The sequence below is a fragment of the Mixophyes fleayi genome, chromosome 3 (assembly GCF_038048845.1).
Source record: "Mixophyes fleayi isolate aMixFle1 chromosome 3, aMixFle1.hap1, whole genome shotgun sequence".
Lineage (NCBI taxonomy): Eukaryota > Metazoa > Chordata > Amphibia > Anura > Limnodynastidae > Mixophyes > Mixophyes fleayi.
In genome coordinates this window covers 28,122,202-28,143,564 of record NC_134404.1, presented here as the reverse complement: position 1 = coordinate 28,143,564, position 21,363 = coordinate 28,122,202, and the positions used below count along the sequence as shown (strand labels likewise).

Below are 21,363 nucleotides of genomic sequence, written 5' to 3'. Positions count from 1 at the left end.
TACAGCTCCTCAGAGGCGCACATGCGACCCCATGCAGATCATCGTCAATCTCAATTATCTGTATATGCCCTTACTGTACTCAGCCTGCATTTACACACCTATCTAGTCACAAGGAGGTGACAGTGTCTGATGTGCTCATGCTTTTTTTGTGGGCATGCGCAGTACAAATTTGCATATTTTATGCTAAACAAGCCAATCTGATTTTAAAACTTGCACATGCAAGGACCCCTTTCCACTTTCTAATACACAGAGCAAAGCTATGTAAAGAGATGAAGTTATCCTGGTGGAACCCTGACCAGGAAATATGTGACAAGCACCCGCATTACATTACACAGGTCTGCAACCAAAAAGCTGTTTTCATAATTTTATCTGATTCTTATGTTTTTTGGTGCGCTGAATTCGAAAATGACTACCATTTTTTCCTGGGACGTTAGGTTTTTTCACAATCGAAATGTGCCTAGGTCAAACAGGTAGCTGGAAATCGCTAAATTCACTCTTCCAAAAGAAGCTTAAAAGCAGTTTTACTTCACAATGGTGGCCGTTATGCGTCCATTCCTGTTGCTCATTCGGCATACTTAAAGGAGACTTATGAGAACTTGGAGTTGGTACTCAAGAAAGTGGGTTATCAAAACCAAAACTGGTTGGTATGCGGGGATTTAAAAGTATTGTGTATGCTGCTGGGACAACAGGCTGGGTACATCAAATACCCTTGTTTTCTATGTTTATGGGACAGTAGAGACAAAATCACCGGAAGCCAAAAAATTGGCCACCAAGAAGTCTAGTTGTTGGTGAAAAGAATGTTCTCAGAGATAAATTGGTACCCCCTGAGAAGGTTTTATTACCACCACTCCATATGAAATTAGGATTAATAAAGCAATTTGTTAAGGCACTTCCGAAAGATAGCGAATGCTTCAAGTACTTGGGATTCAAGTTTCCAGGTTTAACGAAGGCAAAACTGAAAGAGGGGGTTCTTGTTGGCCCGGATATTAGAAAACTCATATGCGACAAAGACTTCATCAGTTCAATGACTCCAACTCAAAAAGAAGCGTGGGTTACCTTTACTGTGGTCATAAAAAACTTTTTGGGAAACCAAAGGACCCAAATTACGAGGAAATGGTGGGAGAAATGTTGAAAGCGTTCCACAAGCTTGGTTGCTCCATGAGCTTAAAAGTCAATTTTCTCAACTTACACCTTGACTATTTTCCTGAAAATTTGGGAGCAGTGAGTGAAGAGCAGGGAGAATGTTTCCATCAAGATATAAAAGAAATGGAAAGAAGGTATCAAGGGAAATGGAGTGTTACGATGATGGCTGACTACTGCTGGATGTTGTACAGGGATCTTCCGGAAGCCACCTATAAGAGGAAAAGCTCAAAAAGAAGTTTAGAGTTTAAAAAAAGACGATTTCACAAGCAATCTACTTGAGTGTGGTGTTAATTTTGTCGTCACCTGTGCAAATGAGTTAATATTTTTCATGTAAATAAAATATTTAAGATTTTTTTAAACAATGACCACCCGTTTGTTTGAAAAGCTGACGTCCCAGGACAAAACGGCTGTCATTTTTGGATTCAGCGCACCAAAAAACTTAAGAATCAGTCAACTAAACCAAAACAGCTGTCCAAAAATATTTTTTTGCAGACCTGTGTTATTATTGATATTATCTTTAATTTATAAGGCGCCACAAAGGGTTTGCAGCGCCATACATGACCTATACAGAAAACAGTGACAGATGGCACAACATGATACATAAAGTATAAAAAACAAAAATATATAAAAATACACACAGACACGTAACGCAAATCAAATTATTTCTGGGACAATGAGTGAGAGTGATGGTAGAAATCAGCAAGAAGTAGGCCAAAGTTTAGGAAACAGGGCTAGGGAAGCAGGTCAAGAGGTACAGAGGGTGATGGAATAGTAGAAGGAGCACCCAAGGAAAGAGGTCCCTGCTCCTGAGAGCTTACATCCTAAAGGAAAGGGGAGGCACAAATAGGGCAGTACTAACTGTGGGAGAGAGCCAGGACAAGGGAGTTAGGAGGAGGACTAATAGACTTGAATAAAGAAATGAGTCTTAAGGGCAGGCTTGAAGCCTTTGAAAGTAGATGCTTACCTGACGGAACGTGGAAGATCGTTCCACAGCTGGGGAGCAGCCCAGGAAAAGTCCTGGAGACGGGAGTGGGAAGAGGTAATCAGTGAAGTAGTGAGGCGGCGGTCATAGGCAAAGCAGACGGGGCATCTAGGAGAGTAGGTAGATATGAGATTGGAGATGTAGGGAGGGGAGGATTGAATAAGAGCTTTAAAGGTGAGGGTGAGGAGTTTAAATTTAATTCTGTGGGCCATGAGGAGACAATGTAGTGACTTTTGGAGGGAGACAGCAGATATTGAGCAGCGGGAGAGAAAAATGAGACAGGCAGCAGTATTGAGGAAAGACTTAAGAGGTTCAAGGTGAGAATAAGGTAGGCCAGAGAAGAAGGTTACAGTAGTCACAGCAAGAGATTACAATTGAGTGAACAAGGGTTTTCGTGGCTTCCGTGGAGATAAAGGGGCGTATCTTTGATTTATTCTGAAGGTGAAAGTAGCAGGATTTTGAGAGGGACAGAATGTGAGGTTTGAAGGAGAGGGAGGAATCAAGAATGACCCCAAGGCATTGGACTTGAGGGACAGAAATGAGGGCTCTGAATATGCTTTAATTACAGAGCAACCCATTCGCTGATTGCCTTAATGATGTGTCTGGATCCTATAGTAATAAAAATTAGCATTTTTGTTATTCCTCTCACAAATGGCTGCTTTGTCAGGAGACTGCACTCTACTGGCACTAAACTCATGGCAAAAAGTTCTTCCATAAGCTATACCAAAAAGAGCTCCACCAGACTTATTCTGCAGCCTTGACTCTCTTTGACCAGTAACTAATATGTGGGTACATATTGCATATTGTAAGCACTACTAATTATATAAAATAAATAACATAAGAAACAATATATGCAGCAAACTTCAGTGCACCATAATATTATAAATAATGTGTCAATTTCAAAATCAATGTTCATTCCCTTACGGGCTAGGGTTTTAAATTCAAAAATCCATCTCACTTCCTCCCTATTCATTTTTTTTATTGAAATCACCACCCCTCCAATCTTTCTTGACCGGAGTTAAAGCCATAAACTTAAGGCCCTTGGGTTCACTGCCATGCTGTTGCAAAAAATGCTGGGACACACTATGTAGAGTGTTCCCTTTTTTTTAATATTCCTCATGTGCTCACTAAGTACTTTTAGCTTTCTAATAGTGCGTCCCACGTATTATATGTGACATGGGCACTCTATGAGAATCACAACATTTTAACTATTGCAAGTGATACGCTCCCTTAACTGAAATTTGTCTAGTGTTTGGTTCAACTGAAATGAACAGACCGGTTGATTTGAAGGGTAACCAAAGGTCTTACAAGTAATACATGTTCAGCAGTAATAAACCCTCCCTTTCGAAGGAATCTCTAGCCATGTGCTAGGGGCTTGTTTGAGTGGTATATAGCTTCTTGTTAATTTGGTAGCTTATGATAAACCAGTTTAGGTTTGGGGGCTAAAAAAAACTCTGTAATGCGTCATCCTTCAAAAGAACATGCCAATGCAGATTTTAAAAAAAATTCCTCAATAGAGAGGCTGATTGTGAATAATCTGTTATAAATAAAAAGGTTCCTGATCCCACTTAATATCCTGCCCAGATTTATATTGGAGTGAATCCATCAGATCTACATTCTTCATTGTTCCAAAGGCTTTATCTACCAAAATGGGATCATATTGTTTCTCCAGGAGTTTCTCTTTTAGCTCTTCCCCCTGTATGACATATACGCTCAAATCAGTGCAATTTCTACAGATCCTACGAAATTGACCTTGTGGAATATATATGGATTTTAATTATGATATTAGATTTAACATCTTAGGTGAATGTATGTATTAGTGTTCGAGATTATGCCGGCTGCAACCTAATATGTGCGCAGTTAACTTCCCTTATGTGGGGCATGATTGAGGGGGGTGGGGTAGGTGCAGAGTCAGCTCAACTGCTTTATGATCAGACCAGGACACAGGGAAGACCCGGACATCTTCCAGCCTCTGGGTTGTCAAGTGGTCAACAAAAAATAATCTATTCTTGAGTATAGGTCATGTGGGGCAGAATAATGAGTGTAGGCTCTGGAAGAGGGATATAACACTTGCAAGGTGTCAAATTTAAGGACTTCATTTGGGATTTCAATCTAGTTGATGCTTTGGTAAGTCCCACAGAAATATGCGTTTGGCTGTATTTATCTAATGTTGGATCCAGGATAGTATTGAAGTCCCCTCCTATAATGGTCATATCTCCTGCATGTAAAGAAAGCTACTGAAAGAAGTCTGCATCGAAGGCTCCCTGTCACATGTTTGGGGCATAAATTGAAGCTAAGGTTATTGACTGCGTGTCAATAGTCAGTGGGACTCTACTGTGTGTCAGTATTTCTGTACCTCTGCGTTTTGGGTTTGCCAAAAAGTAATAAGCATGTGGATATGATTTAGAGGCCAATGTGGGATGTGGATCTTTAATGTGTGTTTCTTGTAAGAAGATCAGATCTGGGTTTTTGCGTTTAAAGTATTGTAGAGCCATTGTGCATTTGTTTGGCGAGTTGAGACAGCTGACATTAAGAGATTATTTTTAGATTCATGGTGGATGAGAGTGTGTGGGGGATTCTGCTTTATCAGTGAGGTTGGAGACTTGATTCGAAGATAGTAGCGGGTTGTGGGAAGGGGAAGACACTTAAGGAAGAAGGGGAGGCAAAAGTAGAGCGGTCCTGATCTCAGTGTGAGTGTCAGGACCTAGAAAAAAAAGAGATGTGGCGAGTTGTGTGACACCATCTCTTTGGTAGAGGAGGTAGGGGCATTGTGAGAGAAACATGGAAAATTGCTGACAATATCTGTACGTGGTACACGTTCTGAACACATGGGTGTGGGTGAGAGAAGCGTGGATGCGAGGAAATAACCCAAATATATAACAAGTCAAAGTGATATAAATAAACACAATATAAACAATAAGTAAATTGAAACCAAAACAATTCAAAATGTATAAACACTTAGGTCTAGATTTACTAAGCTGCGGGTTTGAAAAAGTGGAGATGTTGCCTATAGCAACCAATCAGATTCTAGCTGTCATTCTGTAGAAGGTACTAAATAAATGAAAGCTAGAATTTGATTGGTTGCTATAGGCAACATCCCCACTTTTTCAAACCCGCAGCTTAGTAAATCTAGCCCTTAGAGTTTGAACTAGAACTGTGCACTGATCTGAATGGACTCCGAATAAGCCGAAGAAAAAGCAAACAAAAGAGACCCCAGATCCATTTTAAGCTACTCTGATTAATGATAGGCTTACGCCCTATTGGGTGGAAATGGAGAAAACAATAAACAAACCCCTACAAATTCTAAGAAATTGGCGAGTGCTTATTAACTAGCTTATTAACTAGCCTGTGTGAGACATTAAACAAGATGCATACCAACAGTGAGAGACAGCTAATGCAACATGGTTACTCAAACCTCATAGGGAAGCCAGATAGAGAGAGGAGTCTGGAGAAAAGTTATATATATATGGATCATGCTTGTTGCTAGGCTGGCATCGGGGCCGGGATTTTCTGTTGAGATGAAGAAGCTGAGGTAGAAGCTTCAGAATCCTGAATAAGGTGGAAACGTTTGAGCAAGTCAAGGCCTTGACCCGGTGTTTTTACTGAATGGTTCCGGCCATCTTTGGAGACTATGAATTGGAATGGGAAGCCCCACTTGTACTTGATCGAATGGTTGAGCAGAACTTTTGTTATATTGAGGAGATCTCTATCAAAATCTATAAAGGTCTGTTGCGTAGAACTATAGAAGGCTTCCCAATCTATGTAGAAAAATATACGTCACTTTCTTTCAAAACAGAAAAAGCAGATGGTATCTCCCGCAACCACTAAGTTTAGATTCAAGGTGACATTATTTTATGACTTACAGTTGCGGGTCGACAGTTGAAGGCCGCAGGCGTTGGCTGGTCTAGACAGGTGGTCTATATGCTCCGACGGTATTGGTGGCTTTTATTGGGGGAGCACTGCAGATGTCCTCATCCAGGTACTGGACCGCTTGGCAAGACTTTGGTGGAGCTAGGGACATAAACGGACGGACCTTTGTGGAATGGAACAGTTGAGGCCTGCGTCTCCTTCGTCCCTCTTGATCTGGGGCTCCCCGATCACCATAATGGGCAATCTGCAGAATTGACAATGCAGGAATTCCGTTACTCTGGGGAAGCAATTTCACCTCCTCTCAATATCTCCCCGTGAGGCTTCAAAGCTTAGAGTATAAAACTTAGTATTGCAAATCAGCCACTAGAATGCAGTAGAGCCATGATGAGAGCTGCTGTATCACAGTATGGCAATAGAAACAGTGTCACAAGCAGATGCAAACTCACAGATAGAGCGCACAGACCTGTAACCAATGAAGTCAATGGAAGTGCGGCAACTCGCCCATCTCTCGGGGGAATCTTTAAACTTGTTACTTCTTCCAGCAAGCCTTGTGAGATGGTCAGGTCGACAGGCTCTTAATCGCTTGCTGCTGCCAACAGACACTGGGCCATGAGGATGGGTAGGGATCTTAGCGCATTAGTAGCACTTGTGGGGACCACTGGGAAGTTGACTAGCTGGGTGAAGCCGGAAGTGTGGTCTCATTTCTTTCATGTGCTTCCATTGATGAACTATTGTGAGAAAATTTTTCACCATCCATTGCATCCCAAGAACTATCATCTATGCACTGACCGATTATTCAAATATGTATTATATTAATTATTGCATGTTATAATTCCAACCATTTCTGAAATTGAGCGCTGTAAATTTTTTGTATTATATTTGAAGAAGTTGTGGATGCAACTGCCACCAAGGAGGCCTCAGTGATCACCAAATGATGAATGACAGTTATTAATATCAGATTGGTAAGGCTCCACAGCGCCGTACAGTAGGAATAACAGTACAAACAAGGTAGACAAAATAAATGCAGACATGAAAACAAAGGGCATGAAGAGCCCTGCTCATTAGAGAGCTTACATTCTAAATGGAAGAGGGTACAGCTGAAACAAGTGGAGCAAGTGTGGCTAAGAGTGGAGATTGGGATAGTTGCAAGGGTAAATTAGTGTGAATAGTGTTAGAGGATAAGGTCACCTCTAAAAAAAAGAGATGGGTTTTCAAAGAGCATGTAAAGATTTAAAGCCTGTGGGAAAGTCTGATTGAGCATGGTAGGGAATTCCATAAGTGGGGAGCAGCACGGGAGAATATTGTAGAAGGGACTCAGTTGAACTCATTGGGACCAGCAACTCAACTGAGATAGTATTCCAGTGGATCTTCAAATTCACTGCTCAGTACTACACTGTAATTCACAAAAATGTAACAGTTTTGTATTTGTGAGAAGATTATGTTGGAAAAAGGGCAAAGATTTAATCAGTCACTTCTAACTGCCATCCACAAACAACCATAATCAACCGACCCATCTTCATTTCCAACACATCTCTCATTTGTTACGAACCGCGGCTCCCCGACGGGCCGCCGCGGCTCGCTTCCGGTCTTCTCAGACGCCCTGGCCGTCTCCATGACGACCGGGGTGTCACTTCCGCCTCTGACGTCCCGGTTGCCTAGGCAACAACTGGGACGCTGTAATCCAGAGGCCGCAGCGCCCGACCAGCGGGCTGAAACCCGGGCACAGATCAGCAAGGAAAGGTAGGGTTGTTATATATATCTATAGACTCTTGTGGGAGTCCTTATATATTTACTGTATTGGTACTGGCTTGTTTTTTGTCAGCATTGTGTCAGTGCAGAGTCATGCAGTGGGAGGGGTTTCTGTTATCATGATTCCTATTGGCCCTTCTTGCTATTTAAGGCAGTGAGGACTGAGCCTCATTGCCAGTTATAGCTTCCTGTTTAGCTAGGCTCCTGTTCCTGTTTCCCTGCTCCTGTGCTTTATTCTATTATTGGATTTCCCGTGTATGACCCCTGGCTTGTTTTTGGACTTTGTTATATTGCCTGTGACCCCTGACTTCGGCTCGTTTTCTGATATCCCTGCCGCTGCCGGCCCTTGACCTTTTGCCTGGATCTCACATCGCTGTGTTCTACTACGCTGCCTCAGGGTTCTCCCCAGTCAGTGCACACTACACGACCCTCTGTTCATCTGCAGCCAAGTCTGTCCCCACCACTAGGGGCTCCAGCGAACACCAGACATCGGAGCAGATTCCGGGTTCTGTCGTGCTGACTGAAGGAGTTCCTAACATTATAACTGGCCCAAAATAAAGACGATCCTATTTTCCACCGATGGAACCCAGTCTGGCTCAAGTCCTAGCAGGGCAGATCCAAGTTGTGTCGCAGATGGTTCAGGATCTTTCACACAGGCTTTCTGCTCAGGAAGAAGCCGCCAAGGCCTCACAAGCAACTCCGGCACCTGAGCCAAAGTTAAATCTTCTGGACCGGTTCTCTGGAGATAGAGCCTTATTCCGAAATTTTAAGGAGGGCTGCAAGCTGTATTTTCGTCTCAGGCCCCGCTCCTCGGGCTCGGAGCAACAGAGGGTCGGCATTGTCATCTCCTTACTCCAAGGCGATCCCCAATCCTGGGCGTTCAGTCTGACTCCTGTTAATCCAGCTCCGCAGTCCGTAGACGCCTTCTTCAACGCACTTGGTCTCTTATATGATGACCCAGATAGGGTGGCCTCGGCCGAGTCCCACCTAAGAGCGCTGAAACAGGGACGGCGGACAGCGAAAGAGTATTGTGCCGAGTTCCGACGTTGGTCGGTCGACGGCCAGTGGAATGACCCCGCACTACGGAGTCAGTTCAGGCTTGGACTCTCGGAGCAGATAAAGGACTCCTTAGTCCAGTATCCTTCATCATCTTCCTTGGAGGCCTTAATGCAATTGGTTATTAAAATTGACCGCAGGATCAAGGAAAGAAGGTCCGAGAAGGAGGCCATCTCACCATCCTGGTCCTCTCCAGCCGTCTACCCAGTTCCTCAGGATTTACCAGAGCCCATGCAGTTAGGGGCTTATCGCCTGTCCCCTGAGGAGAAATCCAGGCGGCGGTCATTGGGGCTATGTCTCTATTGCTGCAATAAAGGCCATCTCCTGCGTAGCTGCCCGAACAAGGCGGGAAAAGACCAGGCCTAGGAGTAAAGGAGGAGGTACGCCTAGGTCTCCAGATGGTCTCTTCCAAGAATTCTGTCTTAATCCCTGCTCGGATCATGTATGGTAATCGATCCGTTTCTATCCCTGCCTTTCTTGACAGTGGGGCAGCCGGAAATTTTTTGGATATAAACTTTGCCAAGACTCTGGGCATTCCGTCCGTAAACTTGGACTCGGAAATCACGGTCTGCGGACTGGATGGCAGACCGTTAACTGACGGAAGGGTCTCATATCAAACGCCTCCTCTGCAGCTTACGGTGGGAGCTCTCCATTCTGAAGTCCTCTCGTTCTTTCTGATTCCCTGTTCCTCCGTACCATTGATCCTTGGGCATCCCTGGCTTCAACTTAACAACCCTCACATAAATTGGAGCACGGGAGAGATCATACGATGGAGTAAGGCTTGTTCCTCAACCTGTCTTGCTCTTCCTCTCCGGATTATTCAGCCTTGTCCTGAATCTTTTCCATTGCCTTATCGTGAATTCCACGACGTGTTCTCGAAAAAAGAAGCAGACTCTCTACCCCCACACCGTAGCTACGATTGCTCCATTGATTTGGTTCCGGATGCTAAGCTTCCTAAGGGAAGATTATATGCCTTGTCTATTCCCGAGACTAAGTCTATGGATGATTATGTGGAGGAAAACCTACGTAAGGGATTCATTCAACCATCCAAATCACCCGTAGGAGCGGGTTTCTTCTTTGTGGCAAAAAAGATGGGAGCCTCCGGCCGTGCATAGACTATAGGGGTCTAAATGGGATTACCGTGAAAAATACCTATCCGTTGCCACTCATCTCCGTGTTTTTTGATCAGCTCAAATTAGCCACGATATTCTCCAAGATCGATCTGCGGGGGGCATATAATCTGGTTCGAATCAAAAAGGGCGATGAGTGGAAGACGGCCTTCAACACTCACTCAGGCCATTATGAATATCGGGTCATGCCCTTAGGCCTATGTAACGCCCCCGCAGTGTTTCAAGATTTTATTAATGATGTCCTACGAGAATTCCTGGGGAGATTCGTTGTAGTGTATCTTGACGACATTTTGATTTATTCCCAGTCACTGGAGCAACACCGTACTCATGTCAGACAGGTACTTCGGAAACTCCGCCAGCACTGCCTCTTCGCTAAACTTGAGAAATGCGAGTTTGAAGTCACCTAGGTCACGTTCCTCGGATATGTCATCTCTCCTCGTGGCTTCTCCATGGATCCCAGTAAGGTACAGGCAGTTCTCGATTGGATCCGGCCAAGCAATCTTAAAGCCATTCAGAGGTTTTTAGGATTCGCTAATTACTATAGACGATTCATCCGGTCATTCTCTGTATTAGTGGCTCCAATTACAGCCCTTACCCGAAAAGGGGCCGATACCGTTAATTGGTCCTCTACTGCTTTAACATCTTTTCAGGAGTTAAAAGAGGCGTTCATCTCTGCACCTGCCCTCCGACACCCCAATCCAGAGTTACCCTTTATTATCGAAGTGGACGCTTCTGACGTCGGGGCAGGTGCCATCCTTTCTCAGAAAGATCCCAATGATCACTGCCTGCACCCCTGTGCATTTTTCTCCAGGAAATTTTCCTCCGCTGAGACCCACTACGACGTTGGAAATAGGGAGTTGCTGGCAATCAAGTGGGCATTTGAAGAGTGGCGCCACTGGCTAGAGGGAGCTAATCATGTCGTTACAGTATATACCGACCACAAAAATCTACAGTATATTCAATCTGCCAAGATTGTGAACTCCAGACAAGCCCGGTGGGTCCTCTTCTTCTCCCGTTTCAACTTTACCATTACCTTCCGGCCCGGATCCAAGAACATTAAGGCGGACGCCTTGTCTCGCAGTTTTATCGCCTCTCATCCTTCCCTCGCAGAAACCACTTTCATTATTCCGGCATCCAAAGTAGTCCTTGGCCTAACTCAGGATCTTGGCACAACTCTCCGTGGTCTCCAACAGTTGGCACCATCAGCTACTCCCAGGGGTAAATTATTCGTACCGGATTATCTGAGGAGGACGGTCCTCACCGAATGTCATGATAATAAAACCTCAGGTCACCCTGGAGTATCCAAGACATTGGAACTTCTGTCTCGTTCCGTCTGGTGGCCTTCCTTGGCAGCAGATACCAAAGAGTTTGTGTTATCCTGTGAAACCTGTGCCAGGAACAAGTCTTCTCGCAAACGTCCTGCCGGGCCTCTTATGCCACTGTCCATTCCAGCGAGACACTGGACCCACATATCGATGGATTTCATCGTGGAATTACCGCGCTCATCCAGCTTTAACACCATCTGGGTGATAGTGGACAGATTTAGTAAGATGGCACATATCATTCCTCTTGTAGGATTGCCATGTGCTAAAACCTTGGCATCTCTATTCATTCAGCACGTTTTCAAGCTCCATGGACTTCCTATTAACATTGTCTCTGACCGCGGCTCCCAATTTGTAGCCACATTCTGGAGAGCATTCTGTGCCCAATTAGGAATCAAACTATGTCTATCTTCAGGGTATCACCCACAGTCCAACGGACAAACGGAGAGGGTTAATCAATCCCTTGAGCATTTTCTCCGTTTATATGTAACTAAATGCCATAGTGATTGGGCTGCTCTGCTTCCATGGGCAGAATTCGCCTACAACAACTCGTGCCATTCGTCTACTCTGGTATCGCCATTCTTCTGTAACCTCGGATTCCATCCTCAGTCCAACTCGCTGGAAGTCTGGAATCAAGCTAAATCTAGTTCTTCGATTTCTTATCTGTGCCGGATATGGAGAAAGGTTCACCTTGCCCTCAAACAAGCTTTGTTTAAGTCTAAGCATTATGCTGATCAGCATCGTGGACCATGTCCTTTCAAGGTCGGGGACAAGGTGTGGCTGTCTACCCGCAACATTAAACTTAAGCAACCTTGTAGGAAGTTAGGTCCTAGGTTTATTGGACCCTTCTCCATTATTAAACAGATTAATCCTGTGGCTTTCAAGTTGAAACTTCCTCCTTCACTCAAGATTCCTAACACATTCCATTGTTCCTTGTTGAAAGCAGTCACATGGTCACATAAATTCAGACCACGTCAATTGCACAGACCTCGTCCTGTCTCAGTCAGAGGACACCAAGAGTTTATTGTTGAAAAGATCCTAGACTCCAAAAGGGTGCAAAGTCAAATCCACTTTTTGGTCTACTGGAAGGGCTACGGCCCGGAGGAGCGATCTTGGGTGCCGCAAAAGCATCTTCATGCTAACCAACTCATTAAGGACTTCTTCAAAAAATATCCTGGGAAACCTGGAAGTCGGGGTGCATTGACCCCTCCTCAAGGGGGGGTACTGTTACAAACCGCGGCTCCCCAACGGGCCGCCGCGGCTCGCTTCCGGTCTTCTCAGACGCCCCGGCCGTCTCCATGACGACCGGGGTGTCACTTCCGCCTCTGACGTCCCGGTTGCCTAGGCAACAACCGGGACGCTGTAATCCAGAGGCCGCAGCGCCCGGCCAGCGGGCTGACACCCGGGCACAGATCAGCAAGGAAAGGTAGGGTTGTTATATATATCTATAGACTTTTGTGGGAGTCCTTATATATTTACTGTATTGGTACTGGCTTGTTTTTTGTCAGCATTGTGTCAGTGCAGAGTCATGCAGTGGGAGGGGTTTCTGTTATCATGATTCCTATTGGCCCTTCTTGCTATTTAAGGCAGTGAGGATTGAGCCTCATTGCCAGTTATAGCTTCCTGTTTAGCTAGGCTCCTGTTCCTGTTTCCCTGCTCCTGTGCTTTATTCTATTATTGGATTTCCCGTGTATGACCCCTGGCTTGTTTTTGGACTTTGTTATATTGCCTGTGACCCCTGACTTCGGCTCGTTTTCTGATATCCCTGCCTGCTGCCGGCCCTTGACCTTTTGCCTGGATCTCACATCGCTGTGTTCTACTATGCTGCCTCAGGGTTCTCCCCAGTCAGTGCACACTACACGACCCTCCGTTCGTCTGCAGCCAAGTCTGTCCCCACCACTAGGGGCTCCAGCGAACACCAGACATCGGAGCAGATTCCGGGTTCTGTCGTGCTGACTGAAGGAGTTCCTAACATCATTACATGACATGCTAGTAATATTAACATACAATTAGATGGTGCAAGAAGGTTAACATTATTATATATATATATATATATATATATATATATATATATATATATATATATATATATATATATATATATATATGTATTAAACACTGAATTTTACATATAGGATTTTAGATATTTAGCATTTAATAGAAAAATGTGTCAAGGATTCAAAAAGGGATTAAACTTTCCCAAATTTGGAATTGCATATGAAATGGAGGCACAGAGGAAATTCAGTTAAGGAATATTTGGTGAAGGTTTGTCAATAGCAGTGAATTAAGCAGCTAATCTATAGCAGAATGAAGTCTGGTGTATTTATCTTAACACATGAATAATTACAAATTATGATAAGTAATCCAAATTCACTCTGTATTGTATTAACAGAGCAGCTATTGTTGCATCATTTCACATTGCTCATCACAATTATGTTGAATTGAGGGTATCACACCATTCCAGTGATGAACAATGGTTTTTACTTATAGATCGTTGAAATTCAAGATACATGAGCCATACAAAGTGCAATAAACATTACTCCAACTGTAATTTACCAGCATAATGTACAATTACAGCAAATAAATAAAAAAAAAGATTATAGCAAACAGATTAACACAGATAGATGAGCAATAGTGTATGTATGTAATAACACTAACAAAATCATACTAATGTATAATCTGTTATTGTAGAAATTCCAAAGTAACCACTCACCTCCATATGATTTAAATGTCTGTGTTAAATATTCAGCCTCATCAATAATCTTGTTTTCTATAGTTTTCTTTCCCATCCCAAAATCTCGTAATGTTGAAAGAGTAAATCGTCTCATCACTTTCCAGTTCTCACCATTAGACATGATAAGACCTAAACAGAGTGAATACATGTCACGGGGCTGTGCTGATTTAAAGTACACATACTGGGCCTGATTCATTAAGGAAAGCAAAAAAAAAAAAAAAAGTGTACCTTTTTTATCTTGGCAAAACCATGTTGCATTTGAGGGGGAACTAAATTTAAAATGCGGGGACAGATTTATGGTTGGGATAGGGCATGTCCTAGATCAACCTTAAATTTCAGTGTACAAATAAGCTAACAAATATTTGTGTGGTACATAAAAAAATAGCCAGTATTTAACTTATGTGCAAAATAATAAAACTAATATGCACCCCTTGCATTGTAAGATGGTTTTGTCCAGGAGAAAGCAAACTATTTTTTTTGCCGTACTTTCCTTAATGAATCAGGCCCAACGTCTGCAAAAACAAAAATAATACATTTTTGGCGAGAGGTGAGCTTAACCAAGAATGAAATTTGCCTCAAACACCTGTATACAGCATGATGTCAGCTCTCCATAAGTCAGTCACCCACTCCCCACCTAAATCTTCTGTTCATGTACCTGATCACTTTACATGTACAGAGTTGAATATTTTTGTAAATAAATATTTTGCATAATTTATAGCCTGAGTACAGATGGGATGCCGGCTGTTAATTAATGCAGCTGTGTGGTGTGTTTGGTGCAGGACTGAGAACACTTAAACCATATTTACTGGTAAAATGTGCAAAACTTTGCCTCATAACACAGAATGAGACACATATTTTGCAGAACAATGAATATTTTGCTCATCACTAATCAAAGGTCTGTTTCAAAACTGAACAAAATACAATACATTGAGTAACTATACTTACTATTTATGTCACCCATGATGCACTCTTTCACTCCTCTGTAGCATGTCTTCATGTTAGCAAGGAGGTGCTTCTCTAAGACAAGCAGAGAGGAACTGACTGCTGGGTAGTCTTGCTTTGCAGAAATGCACTGAGTTCAGGGCCGGATTAAGGGAATGGAGGCCCCTGGGCTAAGGGGGCCTCCATTCCCCCGTGAGGGCCCCCCCCCGTGATCCGAGCCACCCCCCCCCCACGGCACTTAACTCCTTCTCCTCCTTCCCCGGCGCGCTGTGTGCTCTTTACTGAGGAGATCTCGAGAGTAAGACTCACGAGATCTCCTCAGTAAGAAGACTACAGTGCGCCGGGGAAGGACCGGAGTGAAACTGCTCAGCAGCACTGATCGCGCCGGGGGCGCCCCCGCCCCCGACCAATCAATACTGCTGCTGAGCAGTTTCAAGGGCCCCCTGGATGCCAGAGGCCCCTGGGCTATAGCCCACTTAGCCCTAGGGTTAATCCGGCCCTGACTGAGTTGATTGGTTGAGTCAGTGATGTCCCAAAAGTTCAAAATCATTGAAATTTGTTTCATTGTTAAAGTGTAATTTTTAGTAAATCGATAAGATAAGATTGTATCTTTAATCGTTTTTTCATTATATTTAGCTATGACACTATATTTGCCCTTAATAAATAGGATAAGAAACAAGAGTCCTATATGGAATAAATGATCTTTCTTTCAGACAGTCTGTGTAAAGTAAAAGAGTGGGCATTCTAATTGAACATTTTATCCCTTGTACGTATGTTCGGGACCATCCTAGAGAGCCGGGCATGATGCAGAATAGCACCAGATGTTTTCTACCCAGTTGTACCAGATGGTTTTCCCTAAACCACATACTCTTTGGGTAACCCACATATGAGACTTAAGGGTTTTCAAAGTAGCACACGTTGCCAGTGGCTTGGGCTTTCACCCTCCAAACTGCTGGATATTATTAATTCATTTCCCCACTATGTTTTAATTGACTTTAAGCTGTAGAACAGTTGAACAACTTTTCCTATGATAGACTTGCTGCCAGGATGTGACAGGCAATAGTGTATAAATAGCTGCACATTTTGCATATATCACAAACCACCACCAGATATATTTTAACTCTTACAATCTTTAAAACATACTTAAACTATAAAACAAATATATAAATATAGTAAAGAGACTAAAAAACAGTTACCATAGCCCTTTTGGAATTTGTGAAACACTGGAGTCTGTGGTCTGTCAGTAAATTCCTCAGCGTGGTTGACCAGAGCATCTTTAATAGTATCATAACCACACAGGACCACCAGCTTTGTCATGCCTAACTGGACACTGAATACTGTGCCATACTTCTTAGACATCTGTAAATAAACAATAGGAGAAATAATTTGCAATATAGTCAAAAATAAATAATGTTGAGACAGTAAATTAATCATTTTCTATAGTAGGAACCAGTGGTCGAAGTGAAAATTTTGAAGTGTATGAAAGATGTAATGCGAATGGAATTTAAGTTTTACAATCAAGGCAGTAGAAGTGGCAGTATGGCATACCACCATATACACCACCATTTTGACCACTGGTTGTAACCCATAATATTGTATCACCAGGAACTGCAGTATATATTTCAAATAAAAAGAAAATTTCAATGTAATCTGCAAAAAAATAAATGAAATAATTGATATTGCTATAGTAAATGGAGACTCTTAAAACCTGGACCTGTACAGGGAAATTAGATTGGATGCTCTAAAATTGGTGTAAATTCTGCTAACAAAAAAACAAAAAAACACATGCAAAAAAAAGAATTAAAAAAAAGGGAGCATATCCACCCATGAGCTGAGCCATATACATCTCAAGATGCGTCCAGATTCATATCTGTAGCATATCAGTCTGGTTTGTGCCCAGTTTGGGCAATGTTGCTGGTTGTCATCATCATATTTGTACCTGCCTTATCAGGAGCAAAAGATGCCTCCTAAGAGATGTATATGCATTCTGTGCTGGTCTACACGAGCCACGTTTACCAGACCACCCTTACTTTACTCAGCTTCTGGCAGACAGCTCCATTTCTCTCCTCTGGCGCTCAAGTCATACGGAGATACAAGTGCCAAATACGTGCATGTCTGCAGTGGTGTATATGTATGCGTTCTCTCTGCAGCCATGCACATTGCAAATGTGTGCAATTTATGTTACACAAACTGGCAAAGGTTCATCTCAGCATCAGGCCCTGGATGTTGAGGTATGTTTTCTTGACAGTTAAGGATGACGAGTATAACATTGCCATATGAAAAACAAACAAACATACTGATTGTGGCAAGAAGAGATTGCAATAATGCAGCAAACAAACTCAGGATATTTTTATTTTACCTATAGTAATACAAGTAACAGAGCTAAGTGTAAATTACAATTCTGCATTTGCACCCTCCTGCACAACTACTGTAGTTCAATTTAGTAAATTTGGCCAAATTTCTTCCCATTTCTCCTACTATACATAATTTGGGGAAATAAATGTACTTTGTCGAAGTAATAATTAACAAAAACTCTATATTCTTTGGACTCGGAAAGTGCTATCTAACCTAATGTATATTTATGTGAAATTTATTGTGATAATAATTGTGGCAATATTGTTTGTGTATTCTTGCTTAAAGTATGGTTTGTGTTGTATACAAATATTTGCGAAAGCCAAACCAATCTGAGGACATCAGTGCTGACAGAAATATATACTCCCATTCAATTAATTATAGTCACATGAAAAAGTACCTTTTTATGTGTATATAAAAGGGTGGCATTGAAGTAATAAGGAACAAAAACCCTATATTACCAATTAGTTCAATACAATGAATTAATTATCTTGAATTTTATGTGTCTGTCCTTTTAAGAGAACGGAAAAACATGCATTACACAATATAGAGAAAAACAACGAGACATGTTTTTAGTAAATTTCCATTATTTCACAATGGGCAGATAAGGCCAAAGAAATATTGGCTCCAAATAAGGCCAAGACGACCCTTCCAAAAGGCCCCTTCAAGAACATGTCACTTTAATGAGAGAAACTTAGGGCTAGATTCACTAAGCTGCAGGTTTGAAAAAGTGGGGATGTTGTCAACCAATCAGATTCTAGCTGTCATTTTGTAGAAGGTACTAAATAAATGAAAGCTAGAATCTGATTGGTTGCTATAGGCAACATCCCCACTTTTTCAAACCCGCAGCTTAGTAAATCTAGCCCTTAGAGTGCCAGCAGTGATGTAAGCTGGGAAGGTGTGTTTTAAAGTAATGATGAGTAACATTTTCTATAAAAGAATGACTTAATCAAATATAGATTGTGAGTTGGCATTTGAGACCCTGGGCGTATGTGTGCTTCGTCCAGTATGGCTCTATCTATGCATAATATATTTTTAATAAAAATAGAAATATTATATTTTGGAAATCTGCTCATCTCATTTATTATTTAAAGAGAAGAATAAGAAAAAATCTTATACAACTTACTTTGACTTATTCTCATTTAAAGTTACCTTGTAGTTCTTTCTGGACGAATGAAGAGAAAATGTTTAAAAGCATATTTATTTTATTAGTAGGCATAAATGCTTTGGTGGAATTTTAGCAGACATACAGTATTACCTCTACAAATGTTTTATGAGGTCTTGCCATGTCAATCATATGTATATTTCCAATAATTGGTAAAGGCTTTGGTCCCGGGGGAAAATTCTTATAATTGTGCTGTTTCCGATTGTTAAAAACGTAGGCCAAAAATAAGATGACTACGGTGGACAGAATAATTGTGAAAGGGTCCATGGTAAACCAAGTCTTCTGTAAATTCTAGAGAGGAAAGACAAAAGATAGGCATTTCATTAGAAAACTAAAATAGTTATCATGCACATACAGTACCAGGAATAGTCAAAGATATTTCTTCTATTATCCTTCGGGAGAACTTGCCACCAGAGAGAGGGTAGCTGAAAGATCGGCTCCTGTGGATGGGCCTACTGGATTTAAGATCTAATCTTACGGAGGTTAAAAGGTTGTAATATTATGCCTTATTTACAATAACTATGTTTGTTTTTTACAGCAGACATACTAAAGATTGCTGAACCCAAAAGAGCTTGTTAGTACACATTAGGTACATATGGCAGACCCTTGAAATCCAATTCCTCTATGTAGGGGGCTGTGGACCCCTTTGAGTCTTCTAGTAAGAGTTTATAATAATCCTGTCAATTTGCATGTTTAACATATTACACTGTGGTTGACTCACTTGGCACATAGAGATTTCTCAGGAACAGTGATCTATTGACTAATTGCTGTGTAGTGTGTTTGTATTGAGAAGATAAGTAAAGCTTTATAATGATTCTTTATCATATTGACATATTAAAGTGAATAATGCTCACACAGCACTCTCTCTTTTACAGAGAATTATTTTAGTTCAATTAACTTAATTTGCTTATAATTATTATTTTACGGGAATATCTATCTGGTCACTACTGTTGATACTAGGCCATTTTTGTTTTGGCCCCTTACTGTCTTAACACCGGCATTTCTCACAAGAGCTCTGTTCCTGCAATTCATTTTGTACACTAACTCTGCTACTGGCTATTATAACTTACTTGTATGGCTGCACAAGTAACCCATGTCATATATTGCTGCATTTCCACAGACTTTACATGATCTTCCTAGCATATAGTGCAATTTATCATAAACAGTAAGCGCTCTCTCCCAAAAATACAAAAGTACAGTAAATGTTTTATGTCTTCTTGAATCAATACTCCTGTAAAGCAGCAGCTAGGAATATATATATATATATATATATATATATATATATATATATATATATATATATATATATATATATATATAAAAAAAGATATTGAACATATATTTAAATATTTATAAACATATAAATATAATATGGACAACTCTATATAAAATCATTTAATATAACTTTAGTATTGTCACTGGAATGCATAGTCCAGTCCAAAATTCCTAATGTAGAAGTTGTGTATCAAGTTCTACCAAATAAGAAATATTACCCCTTGTAAGAGGTTTGAGGAAGAAATGGATTGACATTTGACCCTAAATAGCACCCATAGCAAGCAAGAGCCTTGACACTAATGTGTTTCACCTGCAATCCAGGGAAAAGACAGTATTATAATGAATATTCTCTCTGGCCAGTATTTGTTAATTGGTGGAACTTCATTCACAATTTCTACATTAAGCAAGTTTTTCCCCAAAAAAATATATTGCAGTTTGCAAACTTCAAATGTGCCCTCTCTCATTTAAAGAACTCGCTTTACAAAAATAATGTATTGGAAATTAAGTGCAAAACAAGGCATACAAGTAGCCCAAATTCACAAAGGAATTCCTGGATCTGCCTATTGTTTCCCATTACAATATACAAAATTTCTCTCTTTATAGTCACTGACATCTTTCACTGCTCCATGCATAAACAGGTGTATGTCGTCATTTGTAGCACAAATCTGGGCAGCACAGTGGCCTTCTGGTTAGCACTTCTGCCTCACAGCACTGGGGTCATGAGTTTGATTCCCAAGCATGATCTTATCTGTGTGGAGTTTGTATGTTCTCCCTGTGTTTGTGTGAGTTTCCTCCGGGTGCTCTGGTTTCCTCCCACACTCCAAAAACATACTGGTAGATTAATTGGCTGCTATCAAAATTGACCCTAGTCTCTCTCTCTCTGTCTGTCTGTGTGTGTATGTTAGGGAATTTAGACTGTAAGCTCCAATGGAGCAGGGACTGATGTTAATGAGTTTTCTGTACAGCGCTGCGTAATAAGTGGTGCTATATAAATAACTGATGATGAACTTTTGTATGTGGGTTCAGATATGGTATTAGGACTGATGTATCATTTGTCAGGCTTAATGAAGCCTAGTCTTAAATTACATTTTTTGTTTATAGCCATGTTTTGGTTCAGTAAACATCAGTAGATTTATTATTATTATTTTAGCTTTAGAAAAAAAAGTTTGATTTCACGAAGTAGTAGATCAATAAATCAAAGAGAATAATACTAGGAAGAATAGTGGAAGATTGCAAACCGGGGGGTAAACATTTGGATGTTTTCTACAGACTCTTGATTAAGGATTATTATTATTATTAATAAATTTGAGCAATAAATCTGCCCAGGGTAATAATGAAGTACAGGGATCTAGGTGACAAGTTATGAAGAAATTGTACCAAATCTTATTGTCAGCAGTTGTACATCAATCCCATTCCATTTCAGAGGAAAAGAGAGGAGACCGGAATTACAGGAAAAGGAAAAACCAGGGAAATAAGTTAGTCTTCTATTTTGGCCTCGTCTTGGTCCTGGCACCTCTGGTCAGTAGGATAATGAATTGATTGATCATCCAAGAGATTGGAGTTAAAGCCCCTTTGGAAATTATAAAGAAGTGATTTGCTTTACTTTCTATCAATGGTCCATCAATTGAACTCTGAGCCACTTT

General features: G+C 41.4%; 1 protein-coding gene across 1 annotated transcript in view; it reads right to left on the bottom strand.

Annotated features, from left to right (window-relative positions):
- LOC142143433 (cytochrome P450 2K1-like) overlaps window positions 1–21,363 on the bottom strand; it is an 82,665-nt gene that overhangs the window by 44,023 nt on the left and 17,279 nt on the right. Inside the window, exons 2-4 of the mRNA XM_075201273.1 lie at window positions 18,539–18,736; window positions 16,125–16,287; window positions 13,966–14,115 (exon numbers count right to left, since the gene is read on the bottom strand). Of these exons, the coding sequence (XP_075057374.1) occupies window positions 13,966–14,115; window positions 16,125–16,287; window positions 18,539–18,712 (487 nt within the window). The 5' untranslated portion in view covers window positions 18,713–18,736. The remainder of the gene's footprint in view (window positions 1–13,965; window positions 14,116–16,124; window positions 16,288–18,538; window positions 18,737–21,363) is intronic.